Genomic DNA, 21804 nt, shown 5'->3' with positions numbered 1-21804 from the left:
TTTATATCTTGGCTCAGTTCATCCAAATGGGAGATTGCAGCCAAGAAGTCAGAAGAAAACTGGCAGCATCAAAGAAAATTAAAAGGGCACGATGAGTTTTAAATGAACTGGTATCTGACTATCATATTGGGATTTTATTTGTTAGTCGGGAAGTATATATCTCCCAGCAGAAAGGAGAGACACAGTCTCCACTACAACCCCCCCACCCGCCTTTGCAGGCCTTCTGTATACTATCTGCAGATGGGTACCCAATCCTCCAGAGCCATATTTCAGAGGGAACAACGGGCTTCAGAAGGAAGCAAATGTTTTCTGGATGGAGTATTCTGTGAGAAGGTCATTCAGGGAGCAAATTCAGGATCCGAGCCATAATTTGGCATGAATGATAATGCAGACTCTTGAATATCAACATTGGAAGTGCTTCCAATAGCACTTCTCTTACCTTCTCAGTGAAAAGGTGGTTTACTTTCTTACTTTGCTATGCAAAGTTACTAGCGTATAATTAAGAAATAAGAAAGGTACAATTGGAACAAAAAGACATTTGTCCACCTTCAGAATAAATTTATGCCTTTCTATTATTGCAACACAATAGAAAGAACTGAAGTGAGATGAATAATAACATAATGGTTAATTGAAAACAAGAGACAAAGGTCCAGGTGAAATAAATTAATTGAACAAATTAATTCAATTACACACAGGTAGGCTTTGATCAAAGCTGGTTATGCTTCTGTGTTTTTAAAAAAAAATCCTGATTTATTGCAGCGTACCATTTAATTTCTTACAATGTAGATATTTGTGGCACTCTGTCTAAGCGGATTTACTAGAATAGAATTACCGTTTTAGAAATCTACATTAAGAGCTCATCTCTATTTTAATTCAAAGTGTCAGAGTTCCCAAAATAAAGAGAGTTGCATCAGGTATGAGTTTTTCCAGTGATTATTTCTTTAGTTCACAGTGATGAATATTCATTGAATGATGATTAGATGTTTTTCATGTGTGAGCTGTTTTTCATGTGTCTCCTCCTCCTCTTAACATGTTAATGTAATATATGGAGATGTTCTAGAAGACTATCTCACAAGGAGAAAAGTTCCTTTTGGCATCAAAGTGATTCCAGCATTCCATAATCTTAGCAATACGTTCATTTAGCATGTCCTGCTAAAAATATTGTTGGTTTGCACCAGAGTCTTAAATAGATCCATTTTAAATAATAGGAATCCCATAGATGTAATTGAGTCTTCTCTTAGTTTGACAAGATTTGAAGATATCTCTCTGTATTTTATTTATGTGGCAGTATTGTTTGAAGAAATGGTGTCATGGGCTAAATCTGATTGTTAGTCTCAACTAGATTAGACTGATGAATCAAATGGGACTTAAGTCAATACTTCTCCAAGTCCCATTGATTCAATGGATCTGCTCTAGTTGTGACTCACAGTTGGGTTTAGCTCAGAGTGTTTTATGTCAAAGCACTGATGCATCATAATGATAGTAGCAATATTGTAGCAATACAGGAATTCTGTAGCTTTGATGTGGAGGAGATGCTGGTTGGTGAATTGTGGGCTGTTATCACAGTTCTGCTGACATAGTTGTTAATGCTTGTGGGGTCCCCATATATTCTTGGACTACAATTCTCAGAAATCCTGGCCAGCACAGTCAGTGGTGAAGGCTTCTGTGAGTTCAAGAACATCTGGGGGACACATTGTTCTAGAATCTCAAATGACACTGCCCACATACTTTTAAGATCAGTGCAATCCTGTCAGTCAGAGACATTATTTTAAAAAATCTGACTTACAAAAGAAATTAAACCTTGTACCAGATAAATATCTGAGCCTTGAGTTTCCTTTTGTTTATTGCACTTTATCAAATCACAGAAGGCACACATGCAATTTTAAAATGTGTGTCCATTGATTACGTATTATGTTGTTTTGACAGTGTGTTAAAGCTGTTGCAAAGCAACTTTGGCAAAGGATATTTCTCCTTTGTTGTCTCTGTGAGCCCATGCTGTTGGGTTCTCTTGTGTTTGAGCAGAACCTTCCTGAAATGTCTCTAACTGAGCAGGGTTTTTAGTGGGTCCCTCTTTTCTCCTCTGCATATCTGGCAGCTTTTGCTCTCTTTCCTTCAGTTCCTTTTTTATCTCCAAAAGACCAAGAGTGTTTAGGAATTTGTCTATTCTTGCTTCATTCCTTCAAGCTGAGTAGCACACCAGTTTTTATTACTTCCTTGACTGTTCCTTCCCCATCAACCCCTTCATTTCTCTCTCACACAAATTACCTACCTTTTTGTTTGCTATTTTGCTCCTGCTTTCAGTTTATAGCACCTCAAACCCTTTTCAAAAACTGTTTGTCTTGCGATGCAAAAGATCTTTTTGTTGACAGCCATTCTTTGCCTAAGAGAAACACACGGTATGAGAACTTGTAAAAGTTGCCCATCATTCACAAGGCAAAAAGAACAAAGAAATAAGACTGAAATAACTTCTTTGGCAAAGAGCAGTTTTTCCTTCAACATATCAGCCTATTCTGTTAACATCCTTAAGATAAGACCTCCTCCTCCTCTAGTGCAGTGGTCTCCAACCTTGGGCCTCCAGATGTTCTTGGACTTCAACTCCCAGAAATCCTGGCCAGCAGAGGTGGTGGTGAAGGCTTCTGGGAGTTGCAGGCCGAGAACATCTGGAGGCCCAAGGTTGGGGACCACTGCTCTAGTGCATACCAGCCAGTGGCATCAATATCAACAACATCCATATCAATTATGGCATCGACAATAGACTCTTAAGACAGGAAGCATTACATAAGCTTCCATCAATAGACTAAGATGAGTCCGTGAATAAGAAAAGGGAAAAATTTCAGAAATCAAAAGTCTTAACTCAGGTTATGTCTGTGAAGATTCTCAGTCATCCAGATGTGATTATCTAGAAGCTGCGTCATGGCAACTGAAGGAAAGGGGGTGGAAATGCAGTATTGGGGCAGGTCCCACCAAAACACTGCTCAGCTATAGAAGTTTCTAAATGTTCTGTGAAGGTGAGAAGCCAATAGTATACATTCATAGAGAACCACTTGAAGAACAGAAGTTACAGTAAGTGACCTATCCTTCTGCTGTTACTGATTTTTAAAAGAATGTTTGGCTAAAAAAATCCAGAGTACGTAGTCATATTATAAATTTGTTACATCATATAACAAATTTTTAATAAAGTCATGACTGCATTCAAAGTATTCTCTCAAATTTTTCTTTTAAATTGCTAGAAAAATCAATGGGAGCTATGCTAAGAATACTTACCCCCTTCCGTCTTTCCTAAAGTCTTAGTAGCTACATTTAAAATGCAAAGGAGGTTATTTTATTTCAGTTCTCATTCTTTCCAAGTGCCTGGTCTGCTGTTTGGAAACATAGCCACCAAATAAAATACTCCTTGACAAGTAGAGGTAGGCTCAAGTTTTTCTTATGCAAACCAAATGCAAATTTGATGCATGGAAAACAAAATGAGAAAGTAAAAAATAGCAAGTGAGGGAAATGGATAAAATGGTTATCGGGGAAAGAGAGTATTGCAGAGCGCAGTTAGAAATAAAAAAACCATTCAGGGTCACAAATTTGTGTTTTTATCAAGAGTGCCTTAGAACAGATGGTGGATCATTCCATAGGACTATAGGTGGTCTTTAGGGAAGCTCCCCTTTCTAGCTACTTCTCCTGTTTATTGCCTGTTAAGCAGGATATTGCTTTTGCAACCCTTGTATGACCTGTGCAAACTGGTGGTCTGATTGCCTCCTTGTATTGATTTTCAGTGCTTTGTGTCTTTTGGAAGAAGACAGGTGCTGTTTCTAGTATCTCTTGCAGATCCTAAGGGATCACTGTGTGAAGTGCTGGCTGGGGCTATTGAGAATTGTCTTCTGGAAAGCTAACTTTCCCAAAGTTCTGACTCAGTGGGATGAAAATGGATTTTAGGATAAAGGCATGTAAGAAATACAGAATTTAGAGATAATGTATTTAGAAAAACTAGTTTTGTGAGAAATGTGTTAAATGAAAAATTATTGTGCAAGTTTGCTTGTTTTTAAAATTAGATTCCTACTGAAACAAGACGAAACAAATCTGTGAATTAACACATACAGAACTGAAACTTTCTGATCCATTAATCTCTGGTAGTTAAATAGTTTAAACTTTATTATGTGTTTAGAGCTAGTGTTAGATGTTTAATATCCTACATATTGGAATAATTAGGAAAGGCTTAGGCTATCAGTGGCCTTACTTTCACAAAAATGTTAAATGCTTATTATTGTGGTGTATGTATTTGTGTGTAAACGTCCTTGCTTTGTAAACATTTTTAACGTGATATGGCAAGTTAGTGTTTCCAAGATTGTTTTTGTCTCACATTTCAGAAAACATAGTTATTATTTATTTCCCTTTTAAAAAAATTTGGGGGGGGCATGTTCTTTTATGCCAGTCCTGGTTCACCCCACATATATCTTTCTCAAACAAGTCTTGGAGATGACATGAACAAGGGGAAAACATGATTGTGTTCCAAAGTGACTGTTGCTGTTGGGAAGTGTAAACTTCCCAGGTCCTCATGTTAAGCTCTTTTTATTTCTTGCTGTCACTGAATCTGTGCTGCTTATTTTGGCTGGACAGTTCCAAAATCGTGAGATGACAGTGGAACCAGTATTGAACTTTTGTGGTGGCGATTCATTCAAATCCAGTTCCATGGGTGTTGGGTAGCCTTCCACATCATAACTGAAATCCAAATTGGCTTGAGATAGCTGCATTTTAAATCTAAATTCCATATTATTCCTCTGGCTGCTAAGAATTCAGTACAAGTTCTTATATGAACCAGAAATGGTTTATTTGTTGCTCTGAATACCAACAACTGTTCTTTATGGGTAACAGTGTAAGGAGACTTTTAAAAAATATATTTCTTTTTTTATCAGAGAAAAAGTATATATAGTAGTTCATCCTTATTTCTTCACAGAAGGTATTTCTTAATTCATAGTAAATACAGTTTCATGGCCAATATCGAGCGGAATTTTATTTTATCTTATTTTTCTTTTTAAAGCAGAAAAATAGATTGAAAACATTTCATTTGAACCTGTTTTGGAGCTAGTCCTTATCCCCAGAAACCAAGCTTTTATACCATTCTCTTATCATTCTTTTGAATGTTATCATTTTCTACAGAATATGTACAAATGCAGATAGATAGATTGGGACAGTGTTAATAATGTGGCTGTAAAGAAAATGAAAGAGGTTCCCTCTGGGTTCCCAATATAGGATTCTATTGAAACAGGAATACTGTACTATAACTCTAAGCCCCAAACAAATGCCATTAGGTTTATTCCATGAGTGGTCCCTGCCTTGACATTCACCCAAGCAATACTATTTTGTCTTCTGTTGCTTCTGCTAGAGACTTTTATCTTAACAGGTGAAAGATAAAGAGGGTAAAATGAAGAGAAAAGAAGAGTATATTAATGCCTCTGTTGTATGCTAAGGTTAGTTAATGGCTTGAAAAGGATTAGGATTCCTTCACTTTAGCTGTTGTTCCTACAGTTAAATTATGAACACACACAAACACACACACACACACACACACACAGAGAGAGAGAGAGAGAGAGAGAGAGAGCTGGTTAATTCTGGTTGTTGAATCCCAGCTCAAAGATGGTATGTGTTGAACGTTTATGGGGTGCATGAACTACCAAGTCACTTGTGATGGGGACAAAGATCTCCAATCCATGTGGAAATTATGCAATTTACCTGGGATCCGAGGAAATGAGGAAATTCGTATCTCATTATCATTTGCTACCAACAAACATCTCTTTTTCTTTTTGCCAGAATTGGATGAAATTCATTCGCATTTCTAGAGGACAACACTTGCCAAATTCTGGACAATTAGATTTTTTGGGAAGGGCTGCTATGCAGCTTTTTTAAACACCTTTTTAAAAAGGAAGTTCCAATTACTCCCCCCCCCCTTAGAAGAGCCGAGTAGAAATTTCCAGGATTTTTTAAAAAATCCTTTTCTGACAGGATCAAGATTGTCAAGTGTCAGTAGAAGAGGCACAAGAATTTCTCTCTAAGAGCAGCCATTACTGATAGGTGGTTTTCAGAAGGGTTGCACTTATTCCTGTAGAGATTGGAAGAAAGTGGTTATAAGGACATGATCGCATAAAATATTGGTGGTCATGGTTAAGAAACCTAAGGTTTCTGCAGGATAACTAATAGAGGAGGAGTGTTCACTTTGGGGTGTCAGGTTAGCTCAGCTAATGTCTGAAACCGTCCACTCCCCAGGTGTCCTACAAAATGTCATAGATCAGCCGGGGGGGGCGGGGATAAGGAGCCTGTGTTTGTCACAGCTGGCATTTAAAGGGGTTAATTCCAGAATGAAAGAAAACAATATTTGACAATCAAATTAATATTTATCTAGGTATCTAAGCATCAGTTTTTTTCATTGTTGCTATAACGCCAGGCAACTTCAGCTCCTCTGATTCTACAAGCTTTGTTTATTTACATTGCTTCTATTTTCCATATGTGCTCTTCAAAAAGAAACAAATCAAAATATATTAATGTTGGCATAAATATTTAAAATATATGAAAATGTTCTAAATATTCATTGGCTCTTGGTATGGTTCAAAAATTAAAAAAGTGGAGAATATATCTCTTAAAGTATTAAAATTCTTAAAAATAAAAACATATGAAATAAAATACAATACTTAGCCTCTAAGCATGTTAAGAACACACACAGAAAAATGTACATTTATTATTAAAGTTTATTCATTTATAATACATAATAACTATAACAATACAGTCTGTGGAGAAAAGTCCATGACTTCTGTGTGTTTTCTTTGTGCTGATTAGTTATCTTTTCCTTTTTTCTAGCAATGCTTGCCTGGTATTGTTTTCGCTCCTTTTTTTATCTATCTCTATTATATTTACACATTTATTCATCTTTCACCAACCATAAATAACTTCTTTGTGCTCACCACAATAATAGCAAACTACTTTATGTGCTAACATAATATAAAAGCGCATAGATTTTGCATCAACCCAAATTCCTGAGCTGGGAAATAAAGATTTTTACAAGCACCTATGTTTTGACTGTCCTTGCTACCCTAAGAGATTTCTACTCGACATTTCTGCTAGCCCAGTAATAATATGGAATCCTAAAACCTTTATTTCATGGATTTATATTTTCTAAAGCTCTGTAAGGTTATAAAATACTCTTTGTTCATTCATTCACCTGTAATTTGCTCTAATCCCACCTCTAAATTTACAGATTGTGAGAAAAACATTCATTCAATTGCCACGATTATTTATAATTCATTGGCCTTGCTGTGCCAGAACTGGCTAATTATTTTTCCAGTGATTTATAAATCAGTCAGTCAGTCAGTCAGTCAGTCAGTCAGTCAGTCAGTCAGTCAGTCAATCAATCAATCAATCAATCAATCAATCAATCAATCAAGCCACAAGTTTTTAAAGTACTTCCCTTTAGGGCAATTTTTTTGTGCCCCCTTTAATTTTTCTCTCTTAAACACACAAGGTTTCAAAACTTGAGAGGGGGAATTTGATTTGTTTCCCCAGTTTCTATGCGAATGGCCTAAGTCATAGAGGTATCCCTAGGCAAGAAGTCTGGAAGGAGGCTAGGGAATTACAATAAGTGAAAAATAGTATAATACTTGTACATGTTGTTTTTTCTGTTTGGTTGACAACAGTTCACTGAAAATACAATAGGACAGACATGGATAGTGTTGTCAATACAATGGGAAGACAGAAAAAATTTCCAGGGGACATACCTGTTTTGCATGAGGTGTAAGCTTTTGTGGACGACACCACACTTAATCAGTAGACTACAGTCCATGGAAGCTTATGTCAATGAAACCTTTGGTGTTTTTAGAGGTGAAAGAGTACTTGGACATCAAGTATTTTCCCCCATTGCTGCATTCACCCAGACCCCTCAGGTACCAACGAAACAGTTTTAACTTTCCTGCTTTTGGGAAGGAGACCTGGGGAGGGGGGAAATAACTGAATATTGAACCAATCCACCAATATTTTATTCCAATGTACTTCCACCAGAACACTGATCGGCAAGCCCTGGTAATATCATTCGCTATTGGAGATTGGGGGGATATTCGTATTTGTCTTGTCGCATGAGTGGACTCCGAGCATGGGGTGGGAGGAAGACAAGTCTCCCTGCACAGCTACTGAGTGGCCAGCCGAACAGGGCTCCGAGCGTGATTGGAAGGATGAGTGGAACCAGCACCACAGCAGGATGCATGAGAACCCTCATTGGGTCCAGCTGTGTGGAGGTGTTCGTATTCATATATAGATACAAATACCCCCATCTCTATTCACTATGATTAGAGGCTGGAACTGCCTGTCAAAAAGCTGCTCCCCATTCTCTACCTTTCACAAGCTGGCACTTCCTTTTACATGGCTAGTGTGTCCTTTGGAGCCCAAATTGCTAATTAATCTTCAGGAGCACTCAGATTCAGTCTGCTTTGGAGGAGTCTTGCTTTGAATCTGACATCCCCCAAAGGCCTCCAAATTTGATGGATTCAGTTCTCAATTTGGCACTAGTCCAAATCTGAAAGTATTTACACTTGGGTTTTGTGACCTCTGAGAGACGTTTCGCAGCTTGCAGGACATGCATTTAAAATTGCTTTTTGCTTGCCTGTGCTATTTAGGGCTGTGTGTAGATGGTACCATCCTTATGAAGTTAGTTTTCCAGTCTTGGCTGCTGTGAGTTGTCAAGAAAAGAAGTTACAAAGGTTTCATTGGTCAAAGTTAGCATGGTGAATTATGTCTGGAAAACATTTGGGAACTACTGCTATTTACAGAGCCACAATGTAATGTACTGTCTGAGACTCATCCAAGAACAGCCACTAGGTAGGGACTAAAAGCCAGCATGGGGAAATGCAGGAACTAACCATTTGCATTCTGTGCCCCCCTCAGATTGTTACCAGTATTTTTCTGTCTGTAAGTGATTTTTGTCAGTATGCTTCATAGATAACTGCAGACGAGGGATGCGAACAGTTAAAAAAAAAACCTCTGCAACTCTTAGTTCAGATGTCATTACTTCTCACTAAATTAATTTAAGGCATTTCAGTTGTATAACACCTGAAGTTTAATATGTAGCATTAATAACTACAGCCTCAAAAGCTCTTTGGTTTGATCACTCTTATCCACATTGTCCCCAAATGCAATCTTCCAGGAGTTCAGAAGCCTTGTTTCCTGTTTTTATGAAAGCTAGACACAAGTCATCAATCACAAAATCTATTTCATCTTACTTGCTGTAGATAAGCTACGCTCTTTACACAGCATAAGGATTTGTCAAGTGTTCCTGTAATAAAAAGACAAATGAATAAGCAGCTTGGAAGCATAATATGCTAGCAAGGTATGAAAAATTGGCATTTCATAGACTATATCGTTCTCTTCAGGAGGAACATTAGTGCCTACATAAAAAGAAAGGACATGTGAGGATGCTTCGTACAGTACAAGAAGATGTCAACTGTCCTTGAAGACTTATTTGTTTGAAGACCTGGAATGTGTGTACAACTTTCTGAAAGATGTAGTTGACACAGTGGCTTAAAGAAATGCAAAATGACCTTCTGAATGAGGCATCTTTTGCTTTGAATTCAGAGAAATCAGTAGTGGGAAGCTGTAGCTGCGTCTGTGAAGGGCTTAAATCCCATGCTAAAGCTGTCCATTGAGTAGAGACAGCCATGATTCAGCCACACTGTGATCTCTGCTGCCAACATGTACATTTCTTCTTTTGGTGGGGTCCAGGGAGTAGATTAGATAAGATGGACCAAGCTGCTATGTCTCGAGTATATCAGATACAGGAATGCTCACCCAACCCAATCTTGAAATTGACCTTGGCAGGACTCTCACTGCTCTATCTTCCACCAGTGAAACAAAGTTGTCGACATTTTAATTGTCACAACCTCCCATAAGCATTTCATTCAGTTTTTAAAGTTGACAGAGTGCTTTCTGACATATGTACAGTCCAAGCATTCAGAAGGTTAATTTGTCACTCTAAAATCTTTTCATAAATAAAATTTTGGCATCTGCCTCTCATAACATGCAGCTATACATATACACCAGGCTTTACAATCCTGTACTGCTTGTGACATATCCAAAATACAAGATCTTTGGATCTGTGATGACCATCGTATATTTCATGTTCATGTCAAAATAAAGGATGCAAAATAGCAAAAACACCCACAACAAAAAACACGCTGATCACCATAATCACCCATCTCCTGAAAAGGACAAAAACTGATCCCACAGCTGTAAATACTTAACTATCCAAACAACCTGCACCAGAGCACAGACAGAGTTCTGACTCCAGTCCTCTGAAGATGCCGGCCACAGAGACTGGCGAAATGTTAGGAAGAACAACCTTCGGAACCCAAAAAGAGCCCGAAAAACCCGCAACAACCAGCAAAAACATTCTTTTTTAAAAAAAGTTCTAATCCTAAATGTCAAAGGTCATGATATGAAATAAGAACTGTAAACATGATATGTTTCTTTGTTTTAATTAAATAGGTCTTGCTGAAACTAGCTGTAGAAGAATAGCTAATATTGAGTCATATGCTAAATAGCAAAAATAATAACGTAAAAGTTTTATTTATTTATTTATTTATGTATTTTATATCCGGCCTATCTAATCAATTAAGATTACTCTAGGCGGCTTACAACAGCACAAACGAACAACAATATAATTAAAAGCAATTTTACATAGGAAAGCTTACAGCAAGATGGGACAGAACTAGGGAGTGGAAGGAGAGGGGGGGTCAGGAACTGACAAAGGGGAAGGCCTGCCGAAACATCAATGTTTTTAGTTGTTTTTTGAAAATGCCCAGCGAGGGAGCCGCGCGAATATTAGGAGGGAGGTTATTCCAGAGGCGAGGAGCCATCGCCGAGAAGGCCTGATTTCTTGTCTTCTCCTTCCGGGCCTCCCTCGGCATTAGGCTCCTCAGCCTCACCTCCTGGCTCGCGCTGGTGACACGGGTAGATCTTGGTGGGAGTAGGCGTTCTGCCAAGTATCGAGGCCCTAAACCGTTTAGGGCTTTATATGTAAGCATCAACACTCTGAAGTCGATGCGGAAATGGATGGGCAGCCAATGCAATGTGGCCAGAGTGGGTGACATGTGTTGGTATTTTTTCACACCACTAAGGAGTCTGGCCGCCGCATTCTGCACCACCTGTAGTTTCCGCAGCAGCCTCAAAGGCAGCCCCACGTAGAGCACATTACATGTTTTAAAAAAGCAGAAGGCAAAGCTTTAAAATATATTAAAACTTGCCTAGATTAAATCAGTTGAAATCATTCTTTTAAAATATTTCGGCGCCTAGATGATAGTAGTGTTGCTGTCAGGCGAGTTTAATTGTGCAGGGCATGCTAATCAGGGTATTGGCACTGAGAAACATGTGTTATGTTGCAGACCGTTTATGTATCTTCTATGGAAGATGTAAATGGAACAGGGAGTTGGCAGAAGATATTAGAGCCTAGGCAGGTTGATATGGGAATAAGCACTCTTCCAGGTATTTGGTCCCAAGCCATTTGGGACTTTAAAAGTAACTGCTGTTCTCAGGTGCTTGAGCAGGCAGCCACAAGGAACTATGTTTCTTAAAGAGGAACTAGTGTACATTCATGTTGCAAGGCACCTTCCTTCAACCTCATCCCTTCCAGGTGTGGTGGCTATAATTCCCATCTCCATAAAGGAGTTGGCGGAGGATAATGGGAGTTGTAGTGTGACAGTCCTAGAGGAGGCCAGAATGGTTCAAATAGTGCTTGAAACCAAGCAGAGTTGTTCAGTTTTTCATTTGATATAATGGCTTTGTCAATTTCATTTGATATAATGGCTTTGAATATATATATATATTCATTCACTAAATTAGCACAAGTCCCCAGGATTTTTTGAAGTACCTCTTTAAAGCAAGGACTGATGTGTATATACATAATTGGTTATTTTAGCACCAGAAAAGGGGGAAATGTAGCCTTAGATTCCCCCACCCACCTACCTTCAACTTCAATGCAAATAGAGTTGCAGAGAAGTTCCATGAAGTTACATAAACTAATCTCCCTTGTGTGAGCTTTTCCCTAGTGGGCATATATTGAGCTCCCTGAAGAAGGCTGATGTGTTGAAATGTTTGAACACTGGAGACAACTTTTGAGAATTATTTTCTATACACGGACTGACAGCCGTGACTGCTGTGAACTTAAATGTGATAAAAGGGTTTGAGAGATAAGAATGTAGGCACATAGAGTACATTTTGTATAATATGGATGAAAGAAAAGGCTGAAGCTTTGAGATATTGTCGTTTTCTGTTTTTAAAGAGGTGTGTGTGTGTGTGTGTGTGTGTGTGTGTGTGTGTGTGTGTGTGTGTGTGTGTGTTTCCATGTCTTCACTTGTCAATGTTGTCATCGTATTTATATATCCCTAATCTTGCAGCACTTTTTCTTTCTGAGGCACAGAAATGAAGCCTTTTGGTTTTTACTTTTCAGTTCACTTCATTTTGTAATTACATAGGTAAGATGCTTTCTGGGATTTAGGGTAGTGGTGGTTGATATCCATTGTGGTTGATGAGAGGCATAGAAGGCAGGGAAAACAATAGTTATCAAAGCCAGGAATTACATGATGAACCAAGGGGCAAAAAATGAGTATTCAAAGAGGGAAAGCCATCCACCCATACAGTGACACAGAATCTCCACCTCTGGTAAGGAAGCAGGCAGGAGCATGGTAGCCTGAGTCTCATAGCCAGAGCTCAGACAGTATTTTCCCTAGAAATCAGCTTCCACTGGTCCATCGGTGAACCTAAGTACCTTTCCTTTATAGGAGACTATACCAGAAGCATTGCAAATGGGAATTAACATTACAGTAGGACCCCTGTATCCAGAGGACCAGTATCCACCAAATCACTTATCCACAGTCTGAAAACATTAAAAATATTAAAAGAAAAAAAATCTTAAGAAAAAATATTTTCACATGTGTTACCAGAACAGGCCACTAGAAGGAGCCAGAGACCGTGCTATGAATACTTGATAGTGAAGAACACATAGCATGGTCTCTGGTAATGCACGTGAAAAAAAATTTTGGTTTCTCCCCCTTTTACCATGTTATATAGAGTGTTTTTTATTATCCATAGTTTTGAGTACCAATCTCGAACAGATATTGGGTTGTACTGTATGAAAAGTTTTGAGTTAGAGCCAGGGAGGGCCATTCCAAGAAGTCCTAGACCTGGGAGGGCCACATCCACAAACAGCCCCCCCCCAACATCCCTTCCGCCCTTTTATTGAAAAGGCCCCCCCTTGTGTCACCTAGTGGCAATTTAAAAACATTTTAAAATACAGTACTGGGAGTGGGGGTAAGGGGTGGTGTTGGTTTCAAAGTAGAGCAGCTGTCCTGCCATGCTCGTTAGAGTGCATAAAAGAGCATTCTGAGCAGGGGGATCCCCATTTTTGAGGTATTGAGTGCAGGGGTCTCAAGGGTTTGCAAATGAAAGTATCTAGACGCAGTTCCAAATACAGCTGTACTGATTCCCCGCACACACTCCACACACTTCTTTTAATTCTTTGTAAATACAGTGGTGTCTCGCTTCACGAGGATAATCCGTTCCAGCGAAATTGCTGTAGAGCGAAATCCTCGTCAAGTGAAATAAAAAAACCTATTGAAATGCATTGAAAACCGTTCAATGTGTTCCAGTGGGCTAAATACCTCAGCGTCCAGTGAAGATCCTCCATAGGGTGGCCATTTTCTGCTCCCTGTGCAGCAAAAAATCCATCCTAAAGCACAGCGGGGAGCCATTTTACACAGCGGGCGGCCATTTTGAAACCCAACGATCAGCTGTTTTGATCATCGTAGTGTGAAAAATCGGTTCCCGAAGCAGGAAACCGATCATTGGGAAGCGAAAAACCCCCATTAAAGCATTGTTTTGCGATTGCAAAAACATCATCATGAAGTGGATTCGTCGTTTAATAAGGTAATCGTTAAGCAAGGCACCACTGTAATACTTTCAAGAAGGGCCTGTGGACAAAAGTGATCCACTCACAGAAGGTGCTGTACCTAATTTTCAGAGATCTTGTCCTCACCAGCTCGCTCCATTTCTTAGGGTCCCTTCATTTCCAATACAGCATTTCTAGGTAATCAGAAGGAAGTGCTGGAGGAGTAAAGTTCTTCTTGCAAGACCAGTTGCATTTGCCTAAAGGTGGATTGAACACAGGGATTTATAACAAATCTGTTCATTTAAATATCTTTAAAGAAAATCTAGGCAACAGTGCTACTGTTTTAGAATGCAGTACTTAATACTTTCAGAAGCACCACTTGACCAAGTAATGTCAATTGTCGTGAACATAAATGAGTACATAGATGCAAACGTGATTGATCAAGATGCTGAAGATTCATGGCGGAAACCAGAATCCAGATGAATTCCTGCATATAGTGAATCAGGAGTAAGTCCCATGGAATGCAGAGCCATAATGGGAGATCGTCTCTAGATAGAAGATGTTCTAAATGGTTTTTAGTTCTGTCTTCATTTATTTGGACTAGCTGTGTAAGAATGAATATTGTTCCCATTTTGACCATAAAGTCATATATTATTTGCCGCCTTGACTTTTTTCCCATTATACTAGTGAAAAAAAGCCCCCTATTTTCTCCTGGCAATGTAACCAGAAGCATGATGTTAAAATTAGCTATGTTATTGTATTTCATACGTTTGCCTATACATGGGGGGAAAAACCAGACAGGCCAACAACCGAGGTATGAAGCATTTTTAAGAAACAACTAAAAACATTGATGTATAGGCGGGCCTTCCCAACAGAAAACCCTTGACGATTTTTTTTCTTATTCTGTTCTTTATTTTTTTTATTTACGTTTCTGCTGTAAAGTCTTAAAATTACATTGTTGTTTTTACTGTAAGCCGCCTAGAGTGGTCTAATATGATCAGATAGGCGGGATAGAAATAAAATAAATAAATAAATAAATAAATAAATAAATAAATGTCATCAGCTTTCCGGTTATTTTATTCTCTAGCTTCCTTTTCCCTTCTCTCCCCTTCTCTCTCTCTCTTTTATTGGTAGTTTGTAGTACTGGATATAGGTTTGGTTTTAGTACTGTTGATGAGGCATGGTTTATTGTTGCTTGTTATACATTGGAAGAAAATGTTCCAGTCTTCAGACTGACTTTATGTTGTTGTGGGGTTTTTTTTATAGCAAGCCTGATTTCCACGCCTTTTCTTTCCCACATTTTTTTTTCTTTGTGACCTTTTTTGATGCTACAAGAGAGTTTGCTTGGGAAACAAGCAGTGACTCCTGCTGTGGCATGTCAAAGACATATTTTGTTTCTTGTCTTCCTGCGCTTTCTCTGACTTCAAAGGTCAGCAGATGAGTTTGTGCTGGAAAAAGCACAAAGTGACAGTATCACCAAAGCCGTGTCCTTGCATCTAAATACAGCGCTCAGCATTTTAAAATACAAAGAGAGAAAAAAAGTAAGTGACTAAAGAAGGGCAGAATACTAAAAATAACAAGTTTGTTAAAAAACGAGGTTTGTAAAAATCTGTATAGTATATCATGTAATCAAACACTAAGTCCACCAGAAAAAGAACATTATTGTGAAAATTCCTGCTTTTGAAATACTAAATGATATTGGAAAACTCACTACCTTGCTCTTTAGAACATTACAATACATTTTTTTGTGAAAAAATCGTCTTGCGAAATTTCCTATGCATCGGTCTAAAAAAAAAAGTCTTGCAAAGCATCGGTCTCAAAAAAGTCTTGCGAAGCATGGTCATAGAAAAAAAAAGTCTTGCGAGGCACCATTGTGACCGCAAAAACCAATCATCTTGCAGGTTTTTCATCCCACGAGGCAATCGTCTAGCGAGGCACCACTGTACCAGCTAAAGTAGACCAAGTGAATCAATATGAACGGCTAAGCCAAGTTTTTTGGAAAATTCTAGTGGTTTTGTAGGTGTTCGAAATTTACATTAATTTTTTGTTGTGAGTTATTCACATGCATGTTCATGCATCCACAAGTAGTGTCTGAAATCCTGTTGCTTAGCTTAAGGAAAAATTATACTATTCAGTCCTTTCCCCCCTGGTAAACAAACTGTCCCCACTATGATTCTTTGGGTGCATTCTGGCATGGTGCACATATCTGTGTCATGCAGAATTGCATCAGCGGCACTTTATTTTCCTGGGAGGAATGGATTAAAAATTATGCTTTGGCTTATGCTAAGCAACAGGGTTTCAGCCAATGGGGGAGAAAGGAATCAGCAGGCTTGATTGCATTTTGGTAACCCCTGGGTACTCCAGTGGGGACTGCCATGACAAGTACTTGAAGTCAAAATACCACTGCTGACCATCAGCCTTGTATGACATAAGTAAGAGAGCACCATATATTATGGGACACATGGTCAACAGTGTAAGGATAGGACAGAAGCCATCTAAGAGGAGTGTCGGTTGAGTGGAGCCCATGAAGGGCATCACCTCAACATATATGACAGCTTTGGAAGAGCTACTTTTTTAAAAACAGGACTGCAGGAAAAATCAAGAGTTACATTTTGCTTATGATCCTGACAATGATCCGCTCCATCCTCCAGTGTTTGCTATTTTCATTTTGAAGGCAATAGAGATGAAATGCAAGAAGGTATAAGATTGTATCTCAAATTATCTCCATTTTAAAAAAACGATTTAAAACCTTACTTCCCTCTGAATGGTCAGAAAGATCCTTATATACCGAAAATTTTGTGGAACATGGAACATGATGATGTCTCATTTTGTATTTTTTGTTTATGCAGGTTGAAGAGGAAAATATAGCTTTTCTGGATCACAGTGAAAGTGATGGAGAATTTGATCCAAGCAGCCTTCCAGACCCTGATAAATTTGAAAATTCTGCCCAAGAGGATGATGCAGAAAGCCATGGGTATGTGTTGTTCTCTCTTTGTTCTTTCTTCTCTTCACTGTCCATTTTACAAAAATCCTAAACATGTGGGAAAATATCAGAAAGATACTTTGATTCTCCACATCTGAACAACCAGTGATCTAGAGTTATTTCAGATTTCTATTATATATATTTCTTAGCTTTCAGTTACTTCGGTTATCATGCTTACATTCATGAGAATATGAAAACAGCAGAATGCAATTTTTGTTCTGTGCTGTTTTATTCTTGAAAAGCTTGAATGGTGCATCTTCACCCCGGTGGTTGCCTCTTTGTCTTTGTTTCTGTTTGGCAACAGCCCTCCATCTGCTATTGATGGTGTCTTACCAAATATTTGGGGGCAGAAGCACATTTCACACCTTATTTTGAGTGTTTATGTATGTTTCTCTCTTTCTCTCTCCTAACACAATTTTCTGCTTAGGAACAGAACTTGGAAGTGAAAATTCATCAATTGTTATTACCCATTAGAAGTGGGGAGAGTGATCTGTTGCTGCTGATGTTTAAGCTTAAAACATTTCATTTATTGATTTGATATTATAATTTGCTAACTATATTATTATATTTAAAATACAGTGGTGCCCCGCATGACAACGATAATCCGTTCTGGGAAAATCGCTGTTAAGCGAAATTGTCATGCGAAAAACAATTCCCCGTTGGAATGCATTGAAACCCATTTAATGTGTTCCAATGGGGAAATTACCTTGTTGTCCAGCGAAGATCGCCCATAGGGGAAGCCATTTTGCAAGCACCGATCAGCTGTTAAAATAGCTGCCCTGCGAGGCATGGGTCTGGAAACACAGGGCAGCTATTTTAGGAAACTGACAATCAGCTGTAAAGATGGTCGTCTTGCGAATAAGCGATCCATGAAGCATGGACCAAATCGTCATCAAGCGGAATTCCCCCATAGGAATGACTGCTTTGCGAATCACTATAGCGATCACAAAAAGTCACTGTCCTGTGGATTCATTGTACAGCGGGGTCGTCGTCTAGCGAGGTACCACTGTAGTAGGGTTTGCAGAATATGACATGCAGGTTGTTACATTGTCCCTAGAAGCACATTTGTTTCAGGCACCTTGATAATTGCTCTTCTGGCTTCTTACAGATGGACAAAAAAATCTCATAATACCTTTGTCAGTTGGTCATAATAGTTTCTACATATGCGATAACTCCACACAGGGCCAGTAGTTTCTCTGACCACTTCCCTATCAGAGCGCTATAGAATCTTTACTTGAAAATATAGCTATAAGAGAAAGTTTTCAGCTCCCCGCCAGCCATATTGTCCTGTGGATCTTTGCCAGGCCTCAGAAGGAGGAATCCAAGAGAACCCCATTGTGGTGCTTCTGTGGTCATTTCAAGAATGTAGTGGAACTCAAAATGAAGTCTTAATGTATCTGGTATATCATACCGCCCAGAGTGGTATGATATACCAGATGGGCGGGATATAAGTCAAATAAATAAATAAATAAATAAAGCAAGCAAGCAAGCAAGCAAGCAAGCAAGCAAGCCAGAAAACAATACCTTAAAATAGTTTGTGCCTAAGGGCTGGGAAAATGTGATCCTCCAGATGTTGTTGGAATGCAACACCCATCAGTCCCAGCAAGCATAGCTACTGTGAGGAATGTTGAGAGTTGTAGTCCATTGGCATCTGGGGGGCTACACCTTGTCCACCTTCTTGTATAGTATATAGTTTTCCCATGCAATTATTATGATAAAATTGTTTATGTATTGCTTTTGCAATGCTGAGATTCTGAGACTAAATTTAGCCATAAGTTGCAGTTAGAATACTGTATTTATCCTAAAAAAAATTGAAAAGATGTACTGTCTGCCTATGGTTGTGGAAAGTCTTGTATGATTTTCAAAAATTGTTCATCTTCTCAGCCCTATTTGGTATCCCCCCCCCTGCACTGCAGTCATATATTTCAAATTTTCTCACCTGGAGATAGACCTATCTGGAAGGCTTCATGGCCTAGCCTTCTGTTTAAAAAGGTCATTGCCCCAGTGCTTGCTGGGATACCCCCAGGTAACCACATCTAGATGTTTATAGTTGCGGGTCTGTCAGTAGGACAAACCCACACCTATAGACCTATAGATAATTCATTCTAGGAGTTGTAGTCCAAAGAAATCTGAATGGTACATCCCAGTTATTTGCACTGAAATTTGATTACTCTTGTGAGCCATCTTGAGTTTTTGTGAAGGTGGGCAACACATAAATATTTTAAAATGAATAAGGAAATATTCTATGGTTGTTTGGACAAGAGGTGAGGGAGTGAAGGAACCAGAAACATAGCAGAGGGGATAGGAGAAAAAAAAAGAAGCAGAAATAGCTAGAGATGGTTTAAGGACTGAACAGTATAAGCTATTGAAGGACGTTTTAATCTCATGTGCAGTGCAGTGGAGAGGGAAGCAAACCGTGTAGCAATGAATGATGGACAATGAAGAGATTTGGGCAGCTGCAGTTCTGTGGACTGAAGAAGATGAAGTTTAGTGCCTGAAGGAATGGAGAAATAAAGCTTTGGTGACTGAGGCTGCAAGTGGTTAATTTGTGTGTTCATTGTGAGTTGGTATCTTTGCTTTATAAAAAAAGAAATTGGACTCTCATTTTGAACATAATTGTATAATATTCTGTGTGGGCTTTGTGCATTTAGAATCATTCTTCTGAAAAGCAAATATACTAATAGTTTGTCAGACAGTAAGACAAATACAATGTCAAATAGTCATTGTGGCTATAAGCCACCCCCCAGCTTCAGAAGGAGTGACCCTGTGAATATCATGGGATGACGTGCCAGGGAAAGGTGTAGGCTGTTGGCCTTATATACAGCTTGTGGACTTCAACTGTCCAGTATAAGAAAGGTAAAAGTAAAGGTTCCCCTTGACATTTAGTCCAGTTGTGTCCGACTCTAGGAGGCGGTGCTCATCCCCAGTTTCCGTGGTCATGTGGCCAGCGCGACTAGACACAGAACGCCGTTACTTTCCCACCATTGTGGTACCTATTTATCTGCTTGCATTTTTACATGCTTTAGAACTGCTAGGTTGACAGGAGAGTGTAAGAAACAGGAGGCCTTTAATTGGCTCCAAAACTCTTTTTCTTTGGGTTTTTATGTTCTTATTAGGAGACGGATAGTTAGAGATAGACAAGACAGTAGTTTAATTGCTTCCACATGGATCCTTAGATATGTTAACTAAAGCATCTTCAAGGAAAAAAATATTTTCCAACACTTAAATTTCTTTGCACCCACTTTGAAAGCCTCCAAAGGAGCAGCAGATTGCTCCAATCAAATCTCCATTTTCTATGAAAATATGGAAAACATTACTTTTCAGATGCTAGCTAAGGGATTTTGAAATATGTAGTCCAAAAAAGTTTGCATCTCTGATTCTAAGATACCTAAGCAAAATTCATGGAAATATATTTTCCCGATTGCTTCCCACCAGCCTCATCCCACCAGTATCCTATTCCATATTATTTGTGGGAGCAGTTCACAGTCTCTGAGTGCCAGTAATCAGGAAGCTGGGGGAAGGAAAAAGTAAACCAATAGTAAAGTCTTGAGAAGGGGTGTGGTGGCGCTGTGGGCTAAACTGCAGAAGCCTTTGTGTGCTGCAGGGTCAGAAGACCAGTAGTCGTAAGATCGAATCCACGCGATGGAGTGAGTTCCCGTCGCTTTGTCCCAGCTCCTCCCCAACCTAGCAGTTCGAAAGCATGTAAATGCAAGTAGATAAGTAGGTACCGCCTCGGTGGGAAGGTAAAACGGCGTTCCCTAGTCACGCTGGCCACGTGACCACGGAAACGGTCTTCGGACAAGCGCTGGCTCTACGGCTTGAAAACGGGATGAGCACCGCCCCCTAGAGTCAGACACGACTGGACTAAAAATGTCAAGGGGAACCTTTACCTTTGCCTTCAAAGTCTTGAGAGAGCTTTCTGAAAATGTACTTGACCATTTGCCTTGAGTGTTATGTACGTGCACACACATGCAGTTGTACTGCAGTTCACATAATTGAACAACTGAAATGAAGATTGCTGATGCTTCAATATGCTTAATTCTGGTGGATTACACATATGAAATATACAATATTCTGAGCTGCAGTTTTAAAAGAGGTGACCATGTTAGTCTCTTGTAGCATATTAAGCCAAAAGAAAAAGCAGCTTAAAGACTATAAATATAGCAGTTATTCTTTAAGGTGCCACACTATTCTAAAACATTATTTTAATGTATGAACATGACAAATGATTTTAAAGCTTCCTCTTTAAGCATTTTAATATGATAACCAGACAATATCCATACAAGTTAATAATATGTATCTGTGTCAGAATAGATTCTTAATTTATCAGTAACACTCAGTCATTTTTTTCTTTGAAAAAGAGAGCAGCCAGTTGACCTCCATCTGAATTATGTTTATGACTTACTTTACCTTGGTTAGCTTAGGATAGTTTCATCTAGTCGTTGTAATTCTATAGCCCATGGACCAATAATGAATCTTACACAATAAATATTTTTCCTTGGAGGTTTTATAATCCTTGTTTTTTTCAGTATAGGGTAAATGGAAGGGTTAGAAAAAAGGATAACGTGATGGGCAATGTATTTTCATTACTACTGCTATGTGCAGTCAACAATCTGACATTGAGTGAGGAAAAAGTCATGCTGGGGCTCTGCAGAAGGGTCTGCATTAATTAATCTTCATTAGAATTCTTGCTGTGGCCTTGTAAATTAAAATGTATGTGTGTGGTTTGCAGCCCAGCATCCTTGATTACCCAAACAACAGTTCTCAAGAAACTGTTGTTTTCACCCCATCATTTTTCTGTTCTGGCAGACCAGCTTCCTTAAGGAAGGAGAGATTGAAATGGTATGAAGTCATGGAACAAAAGGGGCAGGAAACGATTGCTGTGGAGAGGAGGCGGAGGCGGTGGAGTTGCACACAC

The 21804-nt window shown here is 38.9% G+C and overlaps 1 protein-coding gene across 1 annotated transcript in view; it reads left to right on the top strand.

The window, feature by feature from the left end:
* DDX10 (DEAD-box helicase 10) overlaps window positions 1-21804 on the top strand; it is a 211789-nt gene that overhangs the window by 184160 nt on the left and 5825 nt on the right. Inside the window, exon 17 of the mRNA XM_020803162.3 lies at window positions 16753-16877. Coding sequence (XP_020658821.3) covers window positions 16753-16877 — 125 coding nt within the window. The remainder of the gene's footprint in view (window positions 1-16752; window positions 16878-21804) is intronic.

Source organism: Pogona vitticeps, chromosome 3, assembly GCF_051106095.1.
Source record: "Pogona vitticeps strain Pit_001003342236 chromosome 3, PviZW2.1, whole genome shotgun sequence".
In the NCBI taxonomy this organism is placed as follows: Eukaryota; Metazoa; Chordata; class Lepidosauria; order Squamata; family Agamidae; genus Pogona; species Pogona vitticeps.
Note: the sequence above shows the minus strand (reverse complement) of the source record. Positions and strands in the feature narration are given on the sequence as shown.